Genomic DNA, 22,500 nt, shown 5'->3' with positions numbered 1-22,500 from the left:
TGTGTGTGTGTGTGTGTGTGTGTGTGTGTGTGTGTGTCTCTGTGTGTGTGTGTGTGTGTGGTGTGTGTGTGTGTGTGTGGTGTGTGTGTGTGTCTCTGTCTCTGTGTGTGTGTGTGTGTGTGTGTGTGTGTGTGTGTGTCTCTGTGTGTGTGTGTGTGTGTGTGTGTGTGTGGTGTGTGTCTCTGTCTCTGTGTGTGTGTGTGTGTTTGTCTCTGTCTCTGTGTGTGTGTGTGTGTGTGTGTGTGTGTGTGTGTGTGTGTGGTGTGTGTCTCTGTCTCTGTGTGTGTGTGTCTCTGTGTGTGTGTGTGTGTGTGTGTGTGTGTGTGTGTGTGTGTGTGTGTGTTTGTCTCTCTGTGTGTGTGTGTGTGTGTGTGTGTGTGTGTGTGTGTGTGTGTGTGTGTGTGTGTGTGTGTGTGTGTGTGTGTCTCTGTGTGTGTCTCTGTGTGTGTGTGTGTGTGTGTGTGTTTGTCTCTCTGTGTGTGTGTGTGTGTGTGTGTGTGTGTGTGTGTGTGTGTGTGTGTGTGTGTGTGTGTGTCTCTCTGTGTGTGTGTGTGTATGTGTGTGTGTGTCTGTGTGTGTGTGTGAGTGTGTCTCTGTGTGTGTGTGTGTGAGTGTGTGTGTGTGTGTGTGTGTGTGTGTGTGTCTCTGTGTGTGTGAGTGTGTCTCTCTCTGTGTGAGTGTGTGTGTGTGTGTGTGTGTGTGTGTCTCTCTGTGTGAGTGTGTGTCTCTCTCTGTGTGAGTGTGTGTGTGTGTGTGTGTGTGAGTGAGTGAGTGTCTCTCTGTGTGTGTGTGTGTGTGTGTGTGTGTGTGTGTGTGTGTGTGTGTGTGTGTGTGTGTGTGTGTGTCTCTCTCTGTGTGTGTTTGTGTGTGAGTGTGTGTGTGTCTCTCTGTGTGTGTGTGTGTGTGTGTGTGAGTGTGTGTGTGTCTCTCTGTGTGTGTTTGTGTGTGAGTGTGTGTGTGTGTGACCTCTTCAGACTTGATGAATAAACTTTGTTGTTATTATTATTTATATTTTTCAGTTTTCAAAATGTTCAATAATTCATTATTTTTTGATGCCACGTGTTTTTAAACCTTCTTTTATTTTAGAACAGCTTTAAGGTCTCCGCCCACTTTTTAAGATGCTCTGCTTCCCAAAGTAAACTTCCCAATTCAAATCCTCTGTTGACATTTCACAACATCCTTACACCTGGAGCCGAGCCAATCAGCTTCCTCAACATTTATATCTGAGACAGCTAGATATATAAGTGGAGATTTATAAAACTACTGTCGCTCTGTTTTATACACTGAATACTGTCTGTTAATGAAGACACACCTTGAGACACACCTGTCCTGAGTCTTATCACAGCGGTGGACTCATGTCCGTCAGGTGTGTAGAGGTCAACACATTCCAGCTGATATCATTTTATTGCAGCTGTATCAACAGTTTGTTCTTTGCACACCTCGGTGAGGAATTTTAACCCTCACCTGATTCTCCTGGAGCTAAACCAAACCCCTTTAAAAAAAAAATGAGCATTTTAAAAGGTGTTCGCTCGCCCTCGCATGGACAAACCTGATGAAGCATGAATTCATACTTTTTACAAATCAGCATCATAACGTTGTTATTAAAGATGTCTAAATAACTATTTGTCTGAGCACAAACTTTGATTTCTCTGCAACCAGCAAAAGAATAAAAACACAAAAACAGATTGAATGTAAGTCACTTAAAGTCCCCGTGAAATGAAAAAGAAGTTTTCCCTGTTTTAATCCAGCGTTCTTGTGTTACTTGTTCGTTCGGCCACATATAAATCAATAAATCGTTTTATCCAGGTATTTTTTGACATCAGAATAACCGTATTTTCTCTTACTGTGAAACGTTTCAAATGTCTGATGACTCATCCTGCACTCAGAGGCGTTCACTAATATTCTAATTAAAACGTTTTGTCACAGCTAACGATCAAATCATAACATCCCAACTTTATGTCCCGTGATACCGTTTTAGTTTGAAATACATCACAACCAAGCAGCAACCTCCAGTGTTGAAAAAAGAAGCCGATGCTGAAGTGTAAAATCCTGCAGTTCCTGGAGTGTCCACTAGAGGCTGGCTGCAGAAGCACAGGAAGTCACATACACACCCATTCAAAAAAAAAAGGCCTGTTTTGCCAACATGATAAAAACATTTATTTTGTTTTTTCAGAAGCGAATGTGCCTGGAGGCGGAGCTGTTGTCCGCTGAGTGTCCAATGGAAACATCGCTCAGTTTCACCGTGTCCAATCAGCAACAGGAACAACAGGTGAGTGCTGGTTGTCAAGGCAACAGGAAGTCAAACTCACTCCTGTTATCATGAGCCTACAGTTTGTGGTAACCTCCCCGTGTCTCTGATCCATGTTAAAGATGTGAGAACGGGTTCACTGATCATCTGTAGTCGATATGAAACGATGGTTAACCAACATGATGTGTTAGGGAGCTGTTGCCATGGTAACATGTTCAACCTGTGCGTCTTCAGATGCAGGTCGGCGCGGTTCGGCCCAGACCTCCTGGACTCTGCTGCCCCCGCTGTCTCGGAGGAGAACCGGTGAGTCCCTCCCACTTTTTGAGGAGTCAGGAGTTAAAACTGTGAGGTCGAGTATTGGCAGAGTTCAAACATGGACTGATTTCACACCTGACATGCGTCCTTATCCACAAACACCTCAGTCCAATTAGCGCTCGATTTAAGCTGCAATTTCCTCTCTCTCCCTCTCTGCTCTCTCGTCTCCATCTCTGACCTGAACCAGTTCTGCACTCTCGCTCAGCCTACCATCGACTCAGCATCCACCTGTCAGCTCTGACTGGGTGGAGGTTTCAGATCTCATCCCATCACTCCTCAAATTTGTAGATGTTCAATAAAACTACAAGGAGTGATGAGGTCATAGCCACATGAAACACAAACTTTGTCTTGCTGAAATAAATATTTGAAACGATACAGACGTGAGTCGTCTTAGTGAACTAAAGTTTGAGAGGTTATGAGACGCCTGATTTAATCCCCTTTACCTCTCAATTCCAGGGTCACATCAACCACATCATGGGCCTCTGAGGAGGAGATCAGGAAGAGGAGGAGCTAATGAGGAGGAAGAGGAGGGGCTAATTGATGAGGAGCCCTCGATCCCTTCCTGGACCTCTCCTAAAATAAAGTGTGGAATCCGTCCAGACTGACAGCAGCGTCCCATGAGCACATTTCTGCTTCAGGTGTTCACTCCTACTCGATGACATCATCATGACATCACAAACACTGAAAGGACCAATCAGGTGCTTTGTTGTCAGATCACTGGTCACTTTAACTGAGCATGATCATGTGTACATTCCCCCGAGAGTTCGATCACGTCCAAAGATTTTCATCTGGAGGTCCAAACCGTTCTTCTTCTTCTTCTTCTTCAGCACTTTCACACATTTAATCGTTATCATGTGATCGAAACGCCGACTTTGCGTAACTTTAATTTCCTGTAGCATATCTGTCTCGATGGTGTGTTTAAGGACACTCCGACATCAGAGTTTCACACTTAGAATGAGCACACGCCGTCTCTTCGATCTGATGGCTGAAGTTAACCTCCCATGAAGCTGATTTTAACGAAGTCTCAAGAGAAAATATAAATAATCAAACCGCCGCTGCATGATGTGTTCACTGTCGCCTGCTCTCAGTACTCAGATGTCCAGGTGAACTTTAACGCACCATCGTGTTACGTTTCAGGAATCAGCAGGAATGTGTTAAAAATCTGAAAACAGTGTGAAACTGTTTAAACAGTGAGACATGAGTGTAAGCCCCGCCCCCAATGTGACATCTGATTGGTCGACACGTTGAAAGGTGAGGACACCTGAAGCTGTGTTTATGAAATGTCCAGCGTTCAGTGAACTCATCAGTTTATTAGATGTGTGTACTTTCATATCAGCTGAGATGATTAATCTATAATCAGTGACTCTCTGCTGTGATTGGTCGGTCTGTTTATATCAGCAGACATTAAAGGGCTCTGACACAGTTTTTTATAAACACACACACACACACACAGCGAGCGTCTTCTGCTTCCTCTGAACTAAACTTAAGTTCAAACCTGTAAGCTTGTTAGCTTAGCTTGTAGCCACATTTATAGGTGTTGTGAGACCTTATTGGTCCTACAGATGTAAACTGTAGCTAGGCTCCGCCCACACTCTGATGTCACACAGGCTCTTGGGGTGTTTCCAGTAGAGTCCTATATGAAGCCGATACTCCACTTTTAAGGAAATCTTGTTATTTGAATCATTTTCAGACTCTTCTAAATGTTTTTTTATGTCAAATGATTTCAAACTTTTTGTATTTTTTGAGGGAAATTATTAGATGCCCAATATTGGCAAAGTTTCAATTCCAAAAGTTGCCAAAGTTTTCTTTGGTGGCCGTCAATACTTGATAAGAGGTTTTAAGCCCGCGTTGTATTTTGTCCAATTATAAAAAGAAAAAACAAAGATTTATGTTTCAATATGATGTTATTATCAGGCTTTAATGACCTATTCTATATATCTGTGTCGGGTACGCTGACCTAACATCCACTCTACAGTTAGGGCCTTACTTTATTTCAAAGTAAAAGCACACAGCAAGTAAAGAACTCTCAGCTTAATACAGTACAAACCTTCAAAATAAAAGCCTGACAATTTCTGTTTTTAAATGTAAAATAAGGGAATTTCAAACATGCATCTCTCTGATTTAATCATGCGATTGATTATGATAAAAAACATGTTATTGCTTGACAGCCCTCGTCTCTTTTATAAAAGATGATTTCAGATTAAAAGACTTCCTGTCGGTCACAGATGAATTAAATGTTTAAGGTGGCATTAATTAAAAAGTTAAGGGAAACAAAATACATTTATATTTTTATGATGCATATTTTTATTTTTTGAAACAATTTGTTGTAATCTGACTGAATGTAAGAGCTTATATTTTTGATGACATCACTGTGCTTTTTGTGCTGACCAATAAAAACGCAGCGTTTGTACCACAGATTTACAAAATAAAAGATTTGACAAAGAACGCCTCCGAGGTCTGACAAAAAATAAACTGTTTATTCAATTTCTGCTTTTTTTTAATGTCTGAACAACTTAAATCTCAACAGTTTGTAAAAAACAAAAATAACGACCAGAATCTGGAAACCCCGCCCTCTTCTGCTGTCAATCACTCAGTCAGCTGTTTAGCTCTCTTGGCTGCGGGAGCTTCACCTGTTCAGGTAAAACAGACGAGGTTTAGAAACAGCAGCTGTTCATGTTCACTCAGCAGCGTTAGTCGAGTTCACTCACAGTCTGCAGGTGGCGCCTCCTGCTGGTCGGGAGTCTCACTGCAGCGTTTCATGGTGTGAACGATCCCGCCGGCCGTCTTCCTCGTCTCTGACAAACAAACAGGAAACACGTCCGGGTGTCATTTCCAGTTGATCGCTAACGACGAGTTGATTCATGTATGTGGAGTAAATCGAATGTTTACCTCCGTGCAGCACGACGGATCGACAGGCGGAGGAGACGGCTTCTTTAGCGTCTCCGTCAGAAAGACCGAACAGCAAACCTCTGAGGAGCAGGTCAGGAATACAAACACACACACACAAGAGTACCGCATCTATTCTACACCATAGACTGTTGGGCTTGGTTGTGACGCATTTCAAACTGAAACGGGACAGAACCAATGAGAAGACAGGAAGGATACAGGTTACTGATGTCGTACGGTCCTCTGAGCTCCAGAGGCTGAAACACACACACACACACACACACACACAGAGTAGTGATTATCATAAGCCTCGTTCACACCTGCACAAAAATCCTGAAAACTTTGTAAGTTTTAGGGGTCAGCTATACGGTATGTTTCTCTCAGACTTCACCTCCTTCAACCATCCAACCAACCATTGAATCAACCAACCATTGAATCAACCAACCATCCATCCAACCAACAAACTAACAAATCAACCAACCAACCAAAGAACTAACAAACAAACCAACCAACCAACAAACCAACCAACCAACCAACAAACCAACCAATCAACCAACAAACCAACCAATCAACCAACAAACCAACCAACCAACCGACCAACCAACAAACTAACAAACCAACCAACAAACTAACAAACCAACCAACCAATCAACCAACAAACCAACCAACCAACCGACCAACCAACAAACTAACAAACCAACCAACAAACTAACAAACCAACCAACCAACCAACAAACCAACCAATCAACCAACAAACCAACCAATCAACCAACAAACCAACCAACAAACCAACCAACCAACAAACAAACCAATCAACCAACAAACCACCAAACTACCAAATCAACCAACAAACCAACCAACCACCAAACTACCAAATCAACCAACAAACCAACCAACCAACAAACCAACCAACAAACTAACAAACCAACCAACCAACCAACAAACCAACCAACAAACCAACCAACCAACCAACCAACCAACCAACAAACCAACCAACCAACAAATCAACCAACAAACTAACAAACCAACCAATCAACAAACCAACCAACCAATCAACAAACCAACCAACAAACCAACCAACCAACCAACAAACCAACCAACCAATCAACAAACCAACCAACCAATCAACAAACCAACCAACAAACCAACCAACCATCAAACCAACCAACCAACCCTCCCCCCTGTCTGACGGGGATAGTCTCCCGCTGTGAGGTGCATGTGTGAACAACCACAACAACTTTTCAGGAGTGCAGGTGTGAAAGCGGCTCGACATGAATCAGCGTGAAACGGCGGCCATCGATAGAACACGACCACTCACCTTCTCTGCTGCACTCGACAGGATCAAATTCTGAAACACACAGACAGGCGGGATTTACCTGCAGGCTCCGCCTCCTCCTCTGACATCATCAAAACAAGTGACATCACACCAACTGGCAGATACGGTAAACGACGTACCTTCCCCTTACATGTGTCCACCAGGGAGACGGCGTTAGCGATGGTGTAGCGCCTCATGGTGGAGTCTCTGATGGCTGCAGAGTACGAGACCTCGAACATGATGCCGCGGTCCACCGCCTGTACACACACACACACACACACACACACACACACACACACACACACACACACACACACACACACACACACACACACACACACACACACACACACACACACACACACACACACACACACACACACACACACACACACACATTAATACACATATACACGAGCTGGGTGTAAAATAATAAAAATGGTGTCGATAATAATTTTTCTGACCCCGTTGACCGGACTTCTCTTGATGATGAAAGGTCGTTTTTCTGTCACTGAGATACAGATGATGTCAACGTCCAGGGTGAAACACGCCACCTGACCACACACACACACACACACACACACACACACACACACACACACACACACACACACACACACACACACACACACACACACACACACACACACACACACACACACACACACACACACACACACACACACACACAATAAACATCATAATCTGTGTATCATAGACTATTAGACCATATTCCCACAGCGGCCATGTTGCCATGACGTGACGCACAAAGACTTGAAACACTTCCAAAGATTCTTCTGTAACTACACAAGACGATTGAAAAACTGAACATCTGGAGAAACATAGAGAAACATCTGGACATATTAAATAAACTGCATTCAGACACTTCACAGCTAGCTTCATCATGGACAGGATGTGAGAGGCGTTAACACTCTTCTTGTCCAGCGGTTCCAAAACGTTTCAGCTCACGACCCCCTAATTAAGGGGGGTTAGGGACTGGGGGCCCCCCCACTGTGCCTGGAGGTGGTTAAGTCACATTTGAGCGTCACAGCAACATGGCCGCTGTGGGAACATGGTCTATAATACCTGAACCGTGTACTGCGGTGCTTCATCGTCTCAGTGACTCACGTGGAACAGCTTCTCTGTGGCGGGTTGCACGGCCAGCAGGTCGTACGCACTGAACTCTCGACCGGTCTTTTTCTGAACACACACAAAGAGAGAGAGAGACACACACACACACACACAGACACACACAGACACACACACAGACACACACACACACACACACACACACACACACAGACACACACAGACACACACACAGACACACACACACACACACACACACACACACAGACACACACACACACACACACAGACACACACAGACACACACAGACACACACACAGACACACACACACACACACACACACACACACACACACACACACACACACAGACACACACAGACACACACACAGACACACACACACACACACACACACACACACAGACACACACACACACACACAGACACACACACACACACACACACAAACAAAAACAACTAAATCAATCAGCTGATATTGTCTGTACTCCTTTCATTGTGATGTCAGACGTCAGCGTCCAACAGGAACCTGAAGGTAACCTGGGACACTCATGGTGCGTTCAATTTGATCTCAGAAGTCGGAAATTTCAGGTGACCGGTCTGATACGTCATCAGGTTGCTCCCAATCAAAAATTGGGAGCAACTTCAGAAGCCTTGAGTTAAAATCCAACATGGCTGCTCCGTGCGTCACCAGGAACATTTAATCTGTAACTACCTCAAAGCGTCCATGTTGCTTTTTCAACTTGCAACTGGAACGCGGCCTCAGGGAACGTTTACTAATCGATCAGTTTTATCGATCTGTCGGCTGGGATCGATGCAGCGCAGGCTCTCTGAGGGAAGTAAACAAAGAAGCTTTGACACTCACAAAGTGGCACTGCTCTGACATCACCACCGTCAGTCTGTTCAGCACTCTGATTGGACGACAGCGACCCTGACACAGAGAGAAAGAGAGAGAGAGAGAGGTTACACACCAACAAGAGAAACATCATCATCATCATCATCATCTTCATCGTCGTCGTCGTCTTACCTGTACGATGGGCAGCTTCTCCATCAGATCCTTGATCGGTGTCGGGACGGGAACCTGAACACAGAACGATCAGAGTTATGAGTTATTAGGGGGCGTGGCAGGAGACTTAAGACCCGCCTCTCTGCTCGTCACTACGTCAACCTAAAGTTAGTTCGAGACAGCATTTCCAATTCAATTTTTCCGAAAGCGTGCTTAAGAGACGAATGGGGCTCACCTTTGACTTTTTTATGGTCAGTTCATACGTGTAGTTGATGGCGACCGTGGAGTAACCGACTGAAAAAGAAACAAAAACACAAAAACAACACATCATTCACAAACTGACTGATTATCATTATAATGTTTTTATTGTATGTAAAGTTCTATACATAATATATCCCGTATGTGAACAGGAATCAAATGGTTTGAAGCAATCGGTGGTGACACACAGCCTGAGTGTTTATTGAATTAGAAACAAGGCGACCAGCCAGCTCATCATATATGAAATGTGTCCTGAAGTCAGGTCTCATTTGACCTTTGAACTCTTTTTCTTCACATTACACAACAGTAAGAGCTTGGTTGTTTATCTTGTGAATCTGCTCTTTACATGCTGTAATCTTGTGCCGAATTTCCCCCCTTGGTAATCTTTTAATGTGGAATATATTAAGTTGTGATGTATTGTAATTTAATTCTTAATAAGAACACGGGAAGCATAAATCACGTGATTTGTAGGCGGGGTTTTGTGTGATGGTTTGTTTTCTGTCTATGAGCGAGAGAAAAAAAGAATTATAAATCAATAGATTCCTAAATAAGTTGTACAAAGAAGATGTAGTGTCACATTAACAACTTGTTTATTAAATGTAGTTTTAGACATTCTGTTATTTTACTATAAATGACAGAAGCTTTAAATTGTGAACTTTTTAAATGGAGTCTGGTGTGGAGTTTGTTATCGGCTGTTTGAGCTCTTTAACTGATTCAACTGTTTAACCAGAGACTCTCTGGACAGTTTGACAGATGTTTAAACATCAGCTCACTGGACTAACTCAACACAAACACATTACCAACAAGTTTGAGCTCGGTCCCGATGCTAGCTGAGTTAGCCTCTCGTCCTGCGTTAACAGAACTCCATTTGAAAAACAGCTGATTTTAGAAAGCAGAGAGAGACTCACGGTGAGCTGCGGTCTCTATCAGACTCTGCATGCGGCTCTTATCGTCCGTGTAGCTCAGGTTTAAATCCATAAACACAGACATGATGCTGCTGTCTGCTGCTCACTGATCTCCAAACACATGTGTGGAGCCGCAAGGCCTGACGGGAACTGTAGTCATCCCATGTAAACAACCGTAGGCTACGCTAGGCAACTTGGAAGTCTGATCGTGTCTCTTACATTTTATTTATTCTTTTTTAGCTGAATATAAACTAAGAAGTTGTATCTCATGTAAGTATATATATATAGTAATGTAACTAGTTTTAAAGGTTATTTATTTAACTTGATATTCGTAAAGTGGCCACTAGAGGGCAGAACCACGGCAGCTTCCCAATACCAGAGAAGAAGAAGAAGAAGAAGAAGAAGAAAACAAGGGTCACAGAGTTTCGTGTGAAGTAGAAGCAGCTGCAGGTATCTGACAACACGCACACACACACACAATCAGTATACAAAACATACTCAAATACTTATTTTGTAACACACACCTTTAGATGGTGATTTGGAGCTGTGCGGTTTCAAACCAAACCCCATTTTAAAATCTGTCACATTCCTGATCTATTCTCTTCGGTACATAACAGTCACTGTGACCTCTGACCTGTTATGGATCCTGACGTTATCGGTTTACTTCTCATCCGGCATAAAACTCATGTCCAAATAAAGAGAAAGTGAAGAGTTAATGATTGTTTTCACCAAAGCTAATATGAAGAATAACTCAGTGAATTGAAGAACCTCTTTCAGTATTACTGTTTGATAATTGCAGCATGTCTAGCGAAATATGCGCCGAAGTAAACATTGCAACGTAGAGTCTTAGATGTATGTTGAATTATTTTGTTATAAGCTGTAATAACAATTAAAATCATAAAAAAAAGTAAAAAATTACGGATTCTAAGGGGGGTTCGGCATTATTGCCTCATCACACTCTGGACATTTCCTGACTTTTCCTTGTTGTTCTCATCCTTAAAGGTGAATGTCTATATTCAGTTTGTCTTAGTTGATCTACATGTTTATTCTTTGTCCTGAAGGTGGCGCTAAAGGGACTTAATGTTTTCTGTCATGTGTTCTCAGAGAGCGGAGTTAGTGAGTCCAGTCCAGTTCAGACCCTTTCATACTGGTTCAGAGGGGGGGCCATGTTTAGACCTCTGAAGATTGTCCTCTTTGCACCAAAATGTCTCCAGACCCGACGATGCTCAGGCTTCGTCTCCAGGATGAGGTACAGAAACTGAAATTGTTGTTGGTTGGTTGGATGGTTGTTTGGATGGTTGGTTGATTGGTTGATTGGTTTGATGGATGGTTGGTTGGTTGATTGATTGGTTAGTTTGTTGGTTTGTTGGTTGATTGGTTCGATGGTTTGATGGTTGTTTGGTTGGTTCGATGGATGGATGGTTGGTTGGATGGTTGGATGGTTGGTTGGTTCGATGGATGGATGGTTGGTTGGTTGGTTGGTTGGTTGGTTGGATGGTTGGTTGGTTGGTTGGGTGGTTGGTTTGATGGATGGATGGTTGGATGGTTGGTTGGTTGGTTGGTTGGTTGGTTGGTTGGTTGGTTGGTTGGTTGGTTCGATGGATGGATGGTTGGTTGGTTGGTTGGTTGGATGGTTGGATGGTTGGTTGGTTGGTTGGATGGTTGGTTGGATGGTTGGTTGGTTGGATGGTTGGTTGGATGGTTGGTTGGTTGGATGGTTGGATGGTTGGTTGGTTGGATGGTTGCTTGCTTTAACAATTCATTTATTGAATATAATGGTTGGTTGGTTGGATGGTTGGTTGGATGGTTGGTTGGTTGGTTGGTTGGTTGGATGGTTGGATGGTTGGTTGGTTCGATGGATGGATGGTTGGTTGGATGGTTGGTTGGTTGGTTGGATGGTTGGTTGGTTGGATGGTTGGTTGGATGGTTGGATGGTTGGTTGGTTGGATGGTTGGTTGGATGGTTGGTTGGTTGGTTGGTTGGATGGTTGGATGGTTGGTTGGTTGGTTGGATGGTTGGTTGGATGGTTGGTTGGTTCGATGGATGGATGGTTGGTTGGATGGTTGGTTGGTTGGTTGGTTGGTTGGTTGGATGGTTGGTTGGTTGGATGGTTGGTTGGATGGTTGGTTGGTTGGTTGGTTGGTTGGTTGGATGGTTGGATGGTTGGTTGGTTGGATGGTTGGTTGCTTTAACAATTCATTTATTGAATATCCTCTCAGGTATTTGAACAGGCTGAAGGAGGATGATGAAGCGTGTGCTGCAGCACTGCAGGACGCTCACATTTTTCTGTTCCATCGTTTGTCTCCTCTTCTCCAACCCAACGGGAAAGGAACCTTCACACCAGCAGTACTCACCTGCCCAGGTACACAACCACAGAGCAACAGAACCACATAACCAACCAAAGCACAGGTTTACTCAACTGTTTCTGGTTTTATATTTCAGACGTTCAGTCCATCCTGGAAAGACTCGGCTCAGACCAAACCCTGCTGAAGGAGTCTGTTCTGATTGGCTGTTCAGAACAGAAACAGGCTCAGTTCTGTCTGGACGTTGGTGAGAACACTGATTGTTAAATGATAAACACTGTAAACTCCGTACAGTGTACTGAGACCCTGAATGCACCGGTCTACATGGACTGTGGGTTTAAATGTTCTGTATTTCTTTCTGCAGGAGATCTGGATCGGGCAACAGTAGAAGAAGAGTTTAAAGGAAAGTTCATCGATCTGAGGAAAGCTTTCTTTCTCCTGAGGGAAGCAGAGGCGCCCCTAGTGGCCAAGGTGTGTAACTCCCTCAGTACACTGTGCGTCCTCCAGGTGTACAGGATGTCTTAACAGTTTGGTTTCTGGTCTCCAGGGTCAGGCTCTGCTGCGCTGGCATCAAACCAGCAGATTCTGCAGCGCCACGGGTCAGCCCACCACAAGCAACCAGGCAGGAAGTCAAAGAGTCTGCAGCAGCAATGGGATTGTCTACTATCCAAAGGTAACACAAATCCAAAATCCAATCGAAACAAGTATCAAAACCAGATCTAGACTACCCTAAAAACCAGATCCAGTCTAAAGTTAGATTCAAACCAGCTTCAAAACATGCCCAAACTACTGGAACCAGATTTTAACTACAACACAGTCTGTATACAACAACCTTTCCTGATCCTTATTGGCTACAAACCAGATCCTAATTCTAATCAAAACCAGATATAAACCTTGTTACCTTGCTTGGGTCATTCCTGGTCTGACTGTTTCTGATTGGTTCTCCCTCCAGATGTCTCCGGTAGTGATCGTCCTGGTGTCTGATGGGAAACGTTGTCTGTTGGGCCGACAGCCGTCCTTTCCTCCGGGGCTGTACAGCACTCTGGCTGGCTTCTGTGACATGGGTCAGACCTCCAGTCTTACCTTTCCACTGTCTGCTCGCCCACCTGTACCTGCTTACTTTAAACTCACCTGTGTCCTCCTGTCCCTCTGTGGTGTTTTCAGGCGAGACTCTGGAGGAGACTCTGAGCAGGGAGTTGGCCGAGGAGGTGGGTTTGGAGGTCCACAGCGTCGCCTACAGCTCCTCTCAGCACTGGCCTTTTCCTCACAGCTCCTTCATGGTGGGCTGCCACGCCTCTGTAAGCCCCGCCCACTCTCAGGTGAGCATCCACACTCATCAAAATACAAAATAAATTTACTCTCAAACTTAGTGTTATTTATAAAGTTATAAATCCGTTTGACCACACTTTTTATTATCAGATTTATTTTGTCTCAAAAAATGTATCAGCGATAATTGTAAAAAGGTAGAGGACCTAACGTTGAGCCCTGAGGTACACCTGAGCTGCAGGTGAGCAGGTGGAGCTTCCTGTTGTATTCAGCGATGTGTCCCGTTACCTGCTGTTTTGTCGTCCAGTTAAAGGTGGACCACACAGAGCTGGAGGACGCTCGCTGGTTCAGTCTGGAGGAAATCTCTGCCGCCCTGCAGGTGAAGACTCCGTCCAGGAAAGGGGATAACCCCGCCCTCTGGCTTCCTCCAAAACACGCCCTCGGCAACCGCCTCATCGTTGAGTGGGCGGAACGCCAGAGACGCAGCAAGGATGGAGGGTAACAGTCAAACTGTGGACACTCTGAGGAGCTACTAATATCCTCCAAACAGCCAAGAATCATCCATAATGAGACTACAGCATGTGACATCATGCAGGACTGGAGGTCACATGACGACCACGCCGATTAAGAAACTTAAAATCACTTACAGTTTATATGTTTGGATGTAAACAAACTTTTAAAAAAACTTCATAGTTCATCAAACTGACTGAATAACTTTGTTCTACTGTGACACAAAACGACTACCTCACTTTTTACTGACTCTGTTAGTAAGCTGATGTTGTTTCAATAAAACTGAAACGCCTCGTTTTTATCAACTCTCTGATTGGTTCCTGCTGTTTTTTTGTTTTAATATGAATGTGAGTGTGTGTATGTGTGTGCAGCATGTTCAACAACAGAGTGTAAAACTGAATTACAGGGATGATAGACAGAAATTAGGTCCTTCTGTTTTTTATCATGTGCCAGAATTATTTTTTATAATAATTTATTATTAATAATTAATAATATTATATAATAATATTATTATTATATATATATAATATAATAATATAATATAGATATTATATAATAACTATTATTATTTATTATTAATAATTCATAATTTATTTATTTTTAATATTTTTACAGTCTACGGCCAGAACTCCAGTCCAGCAGGTGGCGGTAATGCGCCTGAAGGCTGCTTTTTTTTAACCGCCATAAAACTCAAAAGAAGACGAAGAAGAAGCACTTCCTTCAGCTGCTCTGTCTGTAGTTTGTTGTTAGCTTCACAGATTGACGTCAGGAAGCTCCTGTCAGACTCTTTCTGACCTTTAAGTTTCAGTTAAATCGAAACAAACTGGCAGAGCTCGCTGTGTTCTCCCCACCGAGCGGGAGGGTCAGCTTCAGTTAGCCGAAAGGATGAGCTCCTCCGCGGCTCTGCACACTCAGCTGGCCGCCGTCATGGAGGCTCTGGTCCACGCGGCGGTGGCGGAGCTGGAGCGGCTGTCGGAGGAGGAGGAGGACTCCCTGAAGGTCCGGACCGTGACCAGCTGCTCCGGGAGCGACGACGAAGACGGGCCGCCTCCGGTGGACCACAGGCGGGATAAGAGCCGGGAGAAGACGGTGAGGAGTGAAGTCTGGATAAAATAAGAATTAGTTATAGGATTATTATTTTTATTGTTTTAGACATTTATAGTTATTCTTCGCTCTAAGGTTGAACTATTAAATCATGTTTTCAAAGTTTACAGGAGTTTATCCTCTATTAGTTTATTTTTAATTCGTTTTGATTTTTGTTTTTAGTTTCACTTTCGTTTTGAGTTTTTATTAATTAATTTTAATTAAATAATTAATTTTGTATTCATTTATTTCGTTTCGTTTTTATTAATTATTAATATTTTTGGAGGCTTTTTATGACTTTATTGTAGAGATAAGATATTGGACAGAGCCGTAAACCAGGGAGTGAGAGAGAGAGAGAGTGTGGGAAACGACATGGCGTTAAGGAGCCCTAGGTCGGGCTCGAACCCTGGGCCGCCTGCTCTCGAGGACTTAAGCCTCTGTACATGGGGCACACACTGGGCGGCAGTAGCTCAGTCTGTAGGGACTTGGGTTGGGAATCGGAGGGTCACCGGTTCAAGTCCCGGCACGGACCAAGTCCAGAAACTGGTCTGGTAGCTGGAGAGGTGCCAGTCCACTTCCTGAGCACTGCCAAGGTGCCCTTGAGCAAGGCACCTAACCCCCCCACCAGCTCAGGAGCGCCCGCCGTGGGCAGCCCCCCTCACTCTGAAACCTCTCCATTAGTGCATGTCCACAGGATCCTGTTTGTGCATGTGTGTGTATTTCAGCCTATGTTTGTGTAGCATGTTAACTAGACAGAGTGTAAAAACAAATTTCCCCTCGCAGGATCAATAAAGTATAAATTATTATTAACCACCAAAACTATTCAGGGGTCTCGCCTAAAGCATCGTATTTTGAAGCAGTGACCCACTGACACAAACTGCTGTTATGAAGAGTTGTGAGCGGGAAGTGGCCGTATCCATACGAGGCTGACCGCGCCCTTTTATTTAATGCTGGTTTGTTAGTTCTAGTTTGTTTGTAATGTTGGAGGATACTTGTCATAAGAGCCAGAAAATGTAAACACAAATATACAGGTTGTAAAAGAGAAGCTGGTGTGAACGATCTGATTCACTGTTCCATCTGATCTAAATAACCGGGTCCTTCTTCATGTGTTTGTCGTCTCTCCCGTGGCGTGCTCAGGTGTTGTTCGCGTCGGTCATGGAGACTCTGGGGAACGAGGCTCTGGGGAAGCTCATGAACATCGTGGATGAGGCGGGACTGCTGCTGCAGCCGGAGCCGAGGAGGAGGGGCGGCCAGAGACCCCAGACCAGCATCCTCAACATCCTCAACAACGCACGAGTCGGTACGTACGCAAGCCCCCCCCCCCCCACACCCCTGAATCAAAAACACTCCAATCAGAGAGATACAGCGTTGATGATGCCATACTGACAGTCGCTATGTTGTCACAGAGGTCGAGCACTCGTACGGAGTCAGACCGGAGAGCTCTGAGATACAAACCTCCTCTCAGGTAAGAACCCTGCTCACTCACCTCTTCACCGGCGGTGCGTTCACTGACCCCCGACTGATGTCTGTATTTTTGTGTCACTGCAGACCAAACAGGAGGAAGCGCCAGACGAAGCGGAGAACCCGTTCGTCCCGGCGGTCACCATTAAAGACGAACACGGGAACATCGACCTGGGAGCCATCGCAGAGAGTGAGAGAACGATCGATGACTGATTGAGAGATTATTTTTACATTTTAAATCCTCGATTTGATTCTAGTAAAAATCAAATGATTTATCTAAACCTTGTTGTTACCACGGCAACAACAAATGAACAGTGCACCTGCAAGTTTTGATGGATCCATTCCTCTCCTGCACACCTGTCTTATGAAACAGAGTTTTTAAACTATCAGACCTGCGTTATTAAATGAATTTGAATCACAGTTTTGACCACAATCAAAGAAACCTGATTGAAGATCGTTAAAGGAGCAGTATGTAACTCTGACCCCTAGTGTTTAAAATGGGTACTGCAGTCTAAATTCTAAACATCATAGAGAGCTGTCTCCCCCCCCCCCCTCCTCTCTAGAGTCCATGCTCACACAGGTCACCATGTGGTGGACTCTGAAGCTTCAGTGTTTATCCAGCTCTGCATGGGTCTGTAAACCTTTCTGTGTTCTAACCTCTCTCCATTTTTCAAAAGCATCTCCAATATTGATCCTAGTTTGAGCACGTTTCTGCTCGTGGAGCTTATTAGAAACATGCAGAGGCTTTTTAGGTCGGGTACAATCACTTCTATCTGAACCACTTCTCTTGCCCGCTTCCATCACTGCAACACCTGTTGACCTGATAACTGCTCTCATATCTGGCAAACCGAGGGGCGTCCAAAACGGCCGTGTGGAATGTCGTCTGTCAGTCAGATATTTGAGTTCTAACAGTTTGTGTGTTTTTTTTATTTCAGGAGCTCGGGTTGAAGCTGCTTCTCCGGAGGAATCTGAGCCGCCGCATGAGGAGGCGGGATCAACCGAGTTTGTTCTGCAGAGCGTCACGTGGAAATACTTCTCGTGCACGTCGTGCGGTAAATCCTTCACGTCTCAGAGCAACCTGAAGTCGCACTACCTGATCCACACGGGCGAGAAGCCGTTCTCCTGCGGCGTATGCGGCAGCTCGTTCCGCCAGAAGCAGAGTCTGCAGAGCCACGCCCGGACGCACACCGGCGAGCGCCCGTACGCGTGCCCGCAGTGCGGGAAGCGTTTCTCCAAACAGACGCAGCTGAAGACGCACGCCGTCGTCCACACGGGAGAGAAACCGTTCGGCTGCGACGTGTGCGGCAACCGCTTCAACCTGCTGCAGAATCTGCACCGCCACGCGCACACGCACACCGGCAAGAAGATCTTTGCGTGCAACGTGTGCGGGAAAGGCTTCACCCGCGCCGTCACGCTCAAAACGCACAAGCTCATCCACACCGGGCAGAAACCGCTAAAGTGCGAGCAGTGTCCGAAGACGTTCCGCCACGCCGTCAACCTGAAGAACCATCAGAGGATCCACAGCGGCCTTCGTCCGTTCAGCTGCGACCTCTGCGGGAAAACGTTCCGCCAAGCCGTGAACCTGAAGATCCACCGCAGGATCCACACCGGCGAGCGCCCGTTCGGCTGCGAGGAGTGCGGGAAGACGTTCGGCCAGCAGAGCAGCCTGATCACGCACCGACGCACGCACTCCAAGGAGCGGCCGTTCTCCTGCAGCTGCTGCGACAAGGCGTTCAACAACGCCAACAGCCTGAAGCTTCACCTGCGCGTCCACACGGGCGAGAAGCCGTACGCCTGCGACGTCTGCGGGAAAACCTTCAGCCAGAGCAGCCACCTGCGGACCCACAAGAGACACATGCACGCCGGCGGCAAACAGTACATCTGCGACAAGTGTGGCAAGAGATACTCGGACCAACGCAACCTGAAGATGCACAAGTGTGTCTACGCGTGAACGAGCCATGGCAGCCATGTTGGATCTGACGGGTCACAGTTTCCTAAATCTCAGAGAAAATCTCAATACTTGAATGTCATGAGCCAACGTGTGTTTGAGGAAAAGAACTACTTTATTTTTTTGAATCTTGAAAATGGTTTAACAGTTGGGATCTGTTTGACCAATCAGAGCTAAGCATTGTTAAAGTGGGTGGAGCTTCTTGGTCAAGTGGTCTAAGTGGTGCTGATCAAGCCCCTCCCAGTGAAACGCTGCACTGTGATTGGTGAATGTATGAATTAAGAAAATGTTGATAAATGTTTACAAACACTGTTGTTGCTTTTTTTATAATCTGAGATGAATATTTTCTATTTGTTGAGATATAAAAAAATTGAAAAACAGCAAATCTGTCTGATTTTATTCTCCACTTTCACCGTTAATTATTTTATGATTTATCAAACAAAACAAAAGAAATAGAAACAGCTCAACACCTGTGTGTTATTTACATATTTATAAACAGTTCTATATGTTGATGTTTAAAGGTTTATATTAGTCTCAATGTGCAGGTGAATTAAGTTACCTAATAAAAAATAAACCAGTAAGTATTTATATAAAAAAAACTAAAGGAATAAAAATACAATTATATCTAATAATTCAGCATTTTTATGTTGTTTTGAAAAGTATATTTTAACAAAAAGTAAATGATCCAGAAGACAAACGAAATATTTTTTTCCAGTCTAAACTTTATTTAAATCATCATGTTTGACATTCCTGCACTTAGATTGGACAAAAGCATATCAAAGGCGTTTGTTTATATGAAGTTATAACAATCATGAGAAATGATTTAGGTGAAAATTTAGACTAAATTTAATAATTAAAATATAAAGAAAAAGAAAACATAAAATAAAATGCATCGTCTTTAAATAAATCGTGAATCAGGTTGTAGCTTTCTTGTTGATTAAATTTAAGACAAACGTAATTTAATCTCCAGTCCCCTAATCGTCTGACGTCAGGTTGACGTAGCCGGCTACGTCACACAAAGCGAACATGGCGCCTCTCCTGCCCGGGCTCACCTGTCACCGCGGAGGATGAGAATAACCCGGAGATAAGAGGTTGAGAACAGCGGCCGGACACAGCGCCTCTCCGCCGGCCTGAGGGCTCCGTGTCCCGGCATGACGCTCCGGAGGATCCCGCTGTCTGTTCACCGGGGAGGAGGAGTCGAAGCCGGGGTCGTTTCTGTCGAGCGGCGCTGACAGAAGATCCGGAGAGGTGAGATAATAACGGTGTACGTTACCGACGACAACAGCGACAATCAGCGGGTCATGAAACCGAAAAGTCGCAGATAAATACGATATTACCTGCAGGTTATAATAACACCTGAGTTGTTAATGTGTAATAGAAAAACCTTCAAAATAAAAGTCGAATAATGTGTTTTATTCTCAGCAGTTTTGTGTCGTTGATGACGGAGTGAAATGGAAAAGGCAGAAGATGTGTCCTCCTCACCTGTGACTGTAAACAATGAGTCTCACCTGTGCCTTCATCGTCATCATCCCCTGAACTCTGATGATGTCATCAGCCAGCAGCGTCCGCAGGTCACGTGTTCAGGAGACGGCGAGGAGGCTGGAGCGTCCGTCGCTTTGTCACAGTGTGTGGATGTCGTCTGCTCCAGGGCGGACAAAGACACTCAAGGACCAATCGGAGGCTGCTGTGATGTCAGAGAGGCAGGTGATGAGCAGGGGGCGGGGCTTAGTCTGAGTGGTGATGTCACCCAAACAGACGGGATTAGTCCAAACGTGGTCACTACCTGTTCGTCCTGCACAGACGGGTTCAACGATAACAGCTGTCACAGACTGGATGGTGATGGTACCTGTGGGGACGGGGCTACAGGAGGCACACACCTCCACCTGGATGAGCCCTCCTCGCCTGTACCTCCACCCAAAGCGGCAGACTCCGACCCTGACCCTGATCTGGAAGATGGCAGCTCCGATGACGAGGCCTTCATCACGGATCGGACGCCGCCCCCGCCAGGTGAACCGAGCCTCCCCGCAGCCTCGGTTGTCGCTCGCTCCAGGAACACGTTCGAGTGCGTCCGCAGACAGAGCGCCCCGAGCGAGCTGGTTCAGGACGACGGAGGGTCAGAGTCTGAGCTGCAGTCGAGGAGGCCGGGCATCGTCGAGTACTTCAGCAGGTGAGTCAGACGGACAGGTGATCGATACGAGACTGAAAACACTGTTAATGTGGATACTGCTGTGGAGCCCCCTGGTGGATGTAAGAGGAATGACACTGACAACCCGTCCAGTCCTGACAGTTTGTGAGGCCCCGTGTTTATTTTTCTGAGCGCCAGCGTCTTTTTTTCAATCGTTTTCAACGAGTAGAGAGCGTTAGCAGCAGAAAGCGGCCATCTTTAATTAAAACTTTAAAACTGTGTGTGTGTGTGTGTGTGTGTGTGTGTGTGTGTGTGTTCACAGCAGGAAGCAGCGGTCCGTCAGTCACAGCGTTGCGGGCTGGAAGCTGTTCGGTAAAGTTCCTCCCAAACAGAGTCCGTCCAAACAGCCTAAGATCATCCAGCAGGTAACGACCACGACACACAATCTGCGTTTTTAAATAAAACTACAAAAAAAGAGAAACTACAGAAATAAACAGGAACTGAAACCTGAGTCTACAGCGGAGATACCAGAGGCGGAGCTTAGTTCCTGTAGGACCGTTTTACAAACTCGCTTTTTACTACGTGTACACAAACGCATGACCTCAGCCTCGTGTCTCCAGCGTTGGATGTTCACGTCTCGGCGTCCACGAGATGCGGCATGCACATCACCACTAGGAGCAGTGTGGAGTTGTACGGTGATGAAACTAGAAATCATCAGGGACACCAACCAGAGAGCCGCTGGAACAATGGAGGAAAGTTTATTAGAACAGTAAACCGATCAAGTCTCCATCTCCCCGCGCTGTGATGCGTCATTGCTGTTGCATAGCAACAAACATGCGTCTGCGGTCTGATTTTTGCAGAGCTCCCTCTAGAGGAATCCTCCAGTAACACGCGTTGTACAGAGGCAGGTAGGTCGTCTACGAGTACGCGTGGTTAAAAAGCAAGTTTACTTGAGCGAGCGGTGAAATTGGGCTTTGATGGGTGGGTCTCATTTTTGGAGACGGCCTCAAGTGGACAGTCGAAGAACTGCAGTTTTTTGGGGGGTTTTCATCTCCGGTCTTCAGCCCTGGATGTTGCAGTTTATGAGAAATACCAACATACTCACACAGCAGGTCAGTTACAGTTTAAACACAGCAGCATCTAGTGGACATCAGAGGAACTGCAGCTTTTGTTCTTTCACTTTTGGTTCCATTTTTCAAATCTAGATTTTTACACTTACTCATAAAAACATTCTCATTCCATTAAATAAGCAGTGACAGCTTTATCACAGCGGCCTCTAGTGGACATCAGAGGAACTGCAGCTGATTGTTTCTGAGTGTTTTACTGGGACGTTTCACACGCTGCCTTGTTTCCCTCCAGCAGAGCGCTGAGGTCAGTCTGAACTCGCTCTCCTCTTCAGACCTGCAGGACTCAGGGGTACACACTCTTTTACTGCTCCTCTTCTTCATCATCATCATCGTCATCATCATCATCGCTTTCGTTCTGTGCACCTGCAGTTCAGCGTTAAATTAATTCAGTGACGTTTTCATGAAGAAATAAATAATATGTGAAAATCATTAAAAACATCAAAGTACCAGTCTGTGTCCTCCATCTCTCACCCCTGCCTCTCTGTTGTGTCAGTCGTTGTCATGGCAACTGAGGTCGTGTCATGTGATGTCATTGCAGGAGTTCGAGGCACGGCAGGTTTCCGCCCGCAGCTCTCCTACCCATCATGCATCGGGGCAGCAGAGCCGCAGGAAGGTGGAGTTCGAGCCGCTGTCCA

At 45.2% G+C, this 22,500-nt stretch overlaps 4 protein-coding genes and 1 long non-coding RNA gene across 8 annotated transcripts in view; 4 read left to right on the top strand and 1 right to left on the bottom strand.

The window, feature by feature from the left end:
• Positions 1–2,347: 2,347 nt before the first annotated feature.
• LOC132955095 (uncharacterized) lies at positions 2,348–3,919 on the top strand. Its single transcript, XR_009665883.1, has 2 exons — positions 2,348–2,551; positions 3,020–3,919. It is a non-coding gene; the product is annotated as an uncharacterized LOC132955095 (long non-coding RNA).
• Positions 3,920–5,019: 1,100 nt separating this feature from the next.
• Positions 5,020–10,205, bottom strand: rpp30 (ribonuclease P/MRP 30 subunit). The gene is made up of 12 exons (XM_061027778.1): positions 10,046–10,205; positions 9,115–9,173; positions 8,901–8,954; positions 8,739–8,804; positions 7,893–7,964; positions 7,229–7,318; positions 6,905–7,021; positions 6,768–6,797; positions 5,669–5,706; positions 5,453–5,532; positions 5,272–5,358; positions 5,020–5,193 (listed from the first exon to the last, which is right to left on the bottom strand). Exons 1-12 carry the CDS (start codon positions 10,125–10,127, stop codon positions 5,150–5,152), a joined length of 819 nt encoding a protein of 272 aa, XP_060883761.1. The 5' UTR covers positions 10,128–10,205; the 3' UTR covers positions 5,020–5,149.
• A 255-nt stretch (positions 10,206–10,460) lies between these two features.
• nudt13 (nudix (nucleoside diphosphate linked moiety X)-type motif 13) lies at positions 10,461–14,431 on the top strand. The gene is made up of 9 exons (XM_061028624.1): positions 10,461–10,492; positions 11,151–11,291; positions 12,262–12,404; positions 12,485–12,592; positions 12,710–12,816; positions 12,893–13,018; positions 13,298–13,409; positions 13,510–13,664; positions 13,919–14,431. Exons 2-9 carry the CDS (start codon positions 11,209–11,211, stop codon positions 14,111–14,113), a joined length of 1,029 nt encoding a protein of 342 aa, XP_060884607.1. The 5' UTR covers positions 10,461–10,492; positions 11,151–11,208; the 3' UTR covers positions 14,114–14,431.
• A 385-nt stretch (positions 14,432–14,816) lies between these two features.
• si:ch211-207i20.2 (uncharacterized protein LOC568537 homolog) lies at positions 14,817–18,911 on the top strand. The gene is made up of 5 exons (XM_061028368.1): positions 14,817–15,210; positions 16,342–16,504; positions 16,611–16,669; positions 16,753–16,855; positions 17,601–18,911. Exons 1-5 carry the CDS (start codon positions 15,007–15,009, stop codon positions 18,614–18,616), a joined length of 1,545 nt encoding a protein of 514 aa, XP_060884351.1. The 5' UTR covers positions 14,817–15,006; the 3' UTR covers positions 18,617–18,911.
• A 698-nt stretch (positions 18,912–19,609) lies between these two features.
• LOC132955083 (TBC1 domain family member 12-like) overlaps positions 19,610–22,500 on the top strand; it is a 9,150-nt gene continuing 6,259 nt past the window's right edge. Inside the window, exons 1-5 of one of the 4 annotated variants that reach the window (XM_061027758.1) lie at positions 19,610–19,861; positions 20,039–20,780; positions 21,061–21,163; positions 22,098–22,154; positions 22,404–22,500. The exon at positions 22,404–22,500 is cut by the window's right edge and continues 31 nt beyond it. In XM_061027758.1, the coding sequence (XP_060883741.1) occupies positions 20,065–20,780; positions 21,061–21,163; positions 22,098–22,154; positions 22,404–22,500 (973 nt within the window). In that variant the 5' untranslated portion in view covers positions 19,610–19,861; positions 20,039–20,064. Of the gene's footprint in view, positions 19,862–20,035; positions 20,781–21,060; positions 21,164–22,097; positions 22,155–22,403 lie in introns of all 4 variants that reach the window. The other 3 variants (XM_061027759.1, XM_061027757.1, XM_061027760.1) reach the window with 3 other exon arrangements.

This window comes from Labrus mixtus, chromosome 21 (assembly GCF_963584025.1).
Source record: "Labrus mixtus chromosome 21, fLabMix1.1, whole genome shotgun sequence".
NCBI classification, from domain to species: Eukaryota; Metazoa; Chordata; class Actinopteri; order Labriformes; family Labridae; genus Labrus; species Labrus mixtus.
Note: the sequence above shows the minus strand (reverse complement) of the source record. Positions and strands in the feature narration are given on the sequence as shown.

Excerpts from the sequence above, each read along its gene's own strand:
- nudt13 (XM_061028624.1), top strand. The coding sequence starts at position 11,209 with ATGTTTAGACCTCTGAAGATTGTCCTCTTTGCACCAAAATGTCTCCAG. Across the intron at positions 13,019-13,297 it reads GGATTGTCTACTATCCAAAG|ATGTCTCCGGTAGTGATCGT; the intron begins GTAACACAAATC and ends TTCTCCCTCCAG. Across the intron at positions 13,665-13,918 it reads TAAGCCCCGCCCACTCTCAG|TTAAAGGTGGACCACACAGA; the intron begins GTGAGCATCCAC and ends TTTGTCGTCCAG.
- rpp30 (XM_061027778.1), bottom strand. The coding sequence starts at position 10,127 with ATGTCTGTGTTTATGGATTTAAACCTGAGCTACACGGACGATAAGAGC. Across the intron at positions 8,955-9,114 it reads TGACCATAAAAAAGTCAAAG|GTTCCCGTCCCGACACCGAT; the intron begins GTGAGCCCCATT and ends TTCTGTGTTCAG. Across the intron at positions 7,965-8,738 it reads TGTCAGAGCAGTGCCACTTT|AAAAAGACCGGTCGAGAGTT; the intron begins GTGAGTGTCAAA and ends GTGTGTGTTCAG.
- si:ch211-207i20.2 (XM_061028368.1), top strand. The coding sequence starts at position 15,007 with ATGAGCTCCTCCGCGGCTCTGCACACTCAGCTGGCCGCCGTCATGGAG. Across the intron at positions 16,670-16,752 it reads AGATACAAACCTCCTCTCAG|ACCAAACAGGAGGAAGCGCC; the intron begins GTAAGAACCCTG and ends GTGTCACTGCAG. Across the intron at positions 16,856-17,600 it reads CCTGGGAGCCATCGCAGAGA|GAGCTCGGGTTGAAGCTGCT; the intron begins GTGAGAGAACGA and ends TTTTTATTTCAG.